The sequence below is a fragment of the Drosophila ficusphila genome, unplaced genomic scaffold (genome assembly GCF_018152265.1).
Source record: "Drosophila ficusphila isolate 14025-0441.05 unplaced genomic scaffold, ASM1815226v1 contig_106, whole genome shotgun sequence".
Taxonomy (NCBI): Eukaryota; Metazoa; Arthropoda; class Insecta; order Diptera; family Drosophilidae; genus Drosophila; species Drosophila ficusphila.
In genome coordinates this window covers 1607695-1609332 of record NW_025063993.1, presented here as the reverse complement: position 1 = coordinate 1609332, position 1638 = coordinate 1607695, and the positions used below count along the sequence as shown (strand labels likewise).

Below are 1638 nucleotides of genomic sequence, written 5' to 3'. Positions count from 1 at the left end.
TACTTTGAATTAAACTTTTATCGCATCAATTCCGAGAGTTTTTCCCGCGTTTCCCTGGCAAAGTTTCATTGTTGGAGAATTTCCAGATATTAATTCGTTTATTTAAATTCGCCCAAGTCGCCGAGATAATGCAAATAAGCGCGATTGTACTCACCCAAGTGGGGATAGGTGCCACTTACCTGTAAGAGAAAGAATATAAATGAAAATTACTAGGAAATTCATAGCCATAGCAACGATACCCGCTGCAAATAGAGCGAAGAAAGCCCCCAACAATTGGATCCGAGGGGATCCGGAGTTTTTCCTTTTCCAGTCACCAACCTCATTATTTAACAAACCCAGTAGCCCTTTGCCAACTTTAACCTAACTTTCTCTCAAATCAACTTATATTTTTCACTGCCGCATCATGATTTGCATGCCTGCCCTCAACTTATTTTTCTACAACTGCCTGTTGGCTTACATAGCCAGGGAAGTTCAACGCATCATCATAGGTAAGTAACGCATAGAATCATTTCACCAATTCTGAAACCTTTCTTTTAGTTCCGGCGACGAGTGTGAGTCGTTGGAACTGGTTGCCTATTGTTGGCCGGTTCATTGCTCCCCAGCAAGCGAAAAACCAAATTGAAGGCTTCCCCCTTCAGGAGCTCGGCGATATCCTGTGGAATGTGAACTTATATGTGAACTGTTTGCTGCTTCTGCCAGCCCTCTTCCAGGTGGGCCCACATCTAAACATTGTTTTCTTTTGAATCTATATGTTAACCTCCCACCAGCTCCATCATTTCAGCCTGCTGGTGGCCCTGATTCTCATGTGGAACTTCTACGTCTTCCAGCGGCTGTTCGTCTTCTTCCTGAGGCTTGTGGCCAACTTGTGGGGGAGCGATCTCCGCTGGAGCTACTACGGTCCTCTGGTCGTTTTCGGAGCTCTAATGAGCACGCTGCACTTGGGTCTGATCATCGGAACCATGAAGTTGCAGACCAAGCATCCCGAAGAGCCAGAGCCTCAGCCCGATTCCTTGCCTCAGCAGGTGTTCCTTCAAGAGCCGCAGCTCTTCAGGGAGGATGCTTCAGAGAACATTGGCGACGGACCACGACGCTAGACCCGGAAAAACCCTAAACCTTAAACTGAGCTCAGCTCAGCCGCCTTTAACTGGGCCGCCATCAGTCAGGAGCTTAACCTTGCCGCATCTACAAATACTGGGTCGGTGGTTCAACTAATAAATATGCCAGAAAACAGCAGACACACGGACGCAAGGACACCCGGCACGCACACACCCGCACACCAGGACATGTACAAATGAATCGCAGCTGAGGGCTGGCCGGCCGAGCATCGGGAAATAAAACCATTAAATATTTGCGGTTAAACGCACCAAAAACAAACCGCAAAAGTAAATCATATCCAGAGCAGACATCGGACATGGCCAAGCATCCAAGGCAAGGAATTTCCTTGCGCCACCCTCCGCCGCCCGGCACTCTTGAGCAAAAATATTAGATTAGAAATTAGGAAAGCCATGGACATGGACTCGGATTGGTTATGGGATTGGGCAGGCAGCAGACCAGAACGCCATTACTTGGGGATGGGATGCCGAGCAGGAAACTGGTTACCAACGGGCTGCCAAAAATTCCAAATGGTCCATGGCCAAG

The 1638-nt window shown here is 48.1% G+C and overlaps 1 protein-coding gene across 1 annotated transcript; it reads left to right on the top strand.

Annotated features, from left to right (window-relative positions):
- Nucleotides 1-345: 345 nt before the first annotated feature.
- On the top strand, nt 346-1374 carry LOC108088757. The gene is made up of 3 exons (XM_017186705.1): nt 346-488; nt 538-710; nt 768-1374. Exons 1-3 carry the CDS (start codon nt 404-406, stop codon nt 1092-1094), a joined length of 585 nt encoding a protein of 194 aa, XP_017042194.1. The 5' UTR covers nt 346-403; the 3' UTR covers nt 1095-1374.
- The last annotated feature ends 264 nt before the right edge of the window (nt 1375-1638 follow it).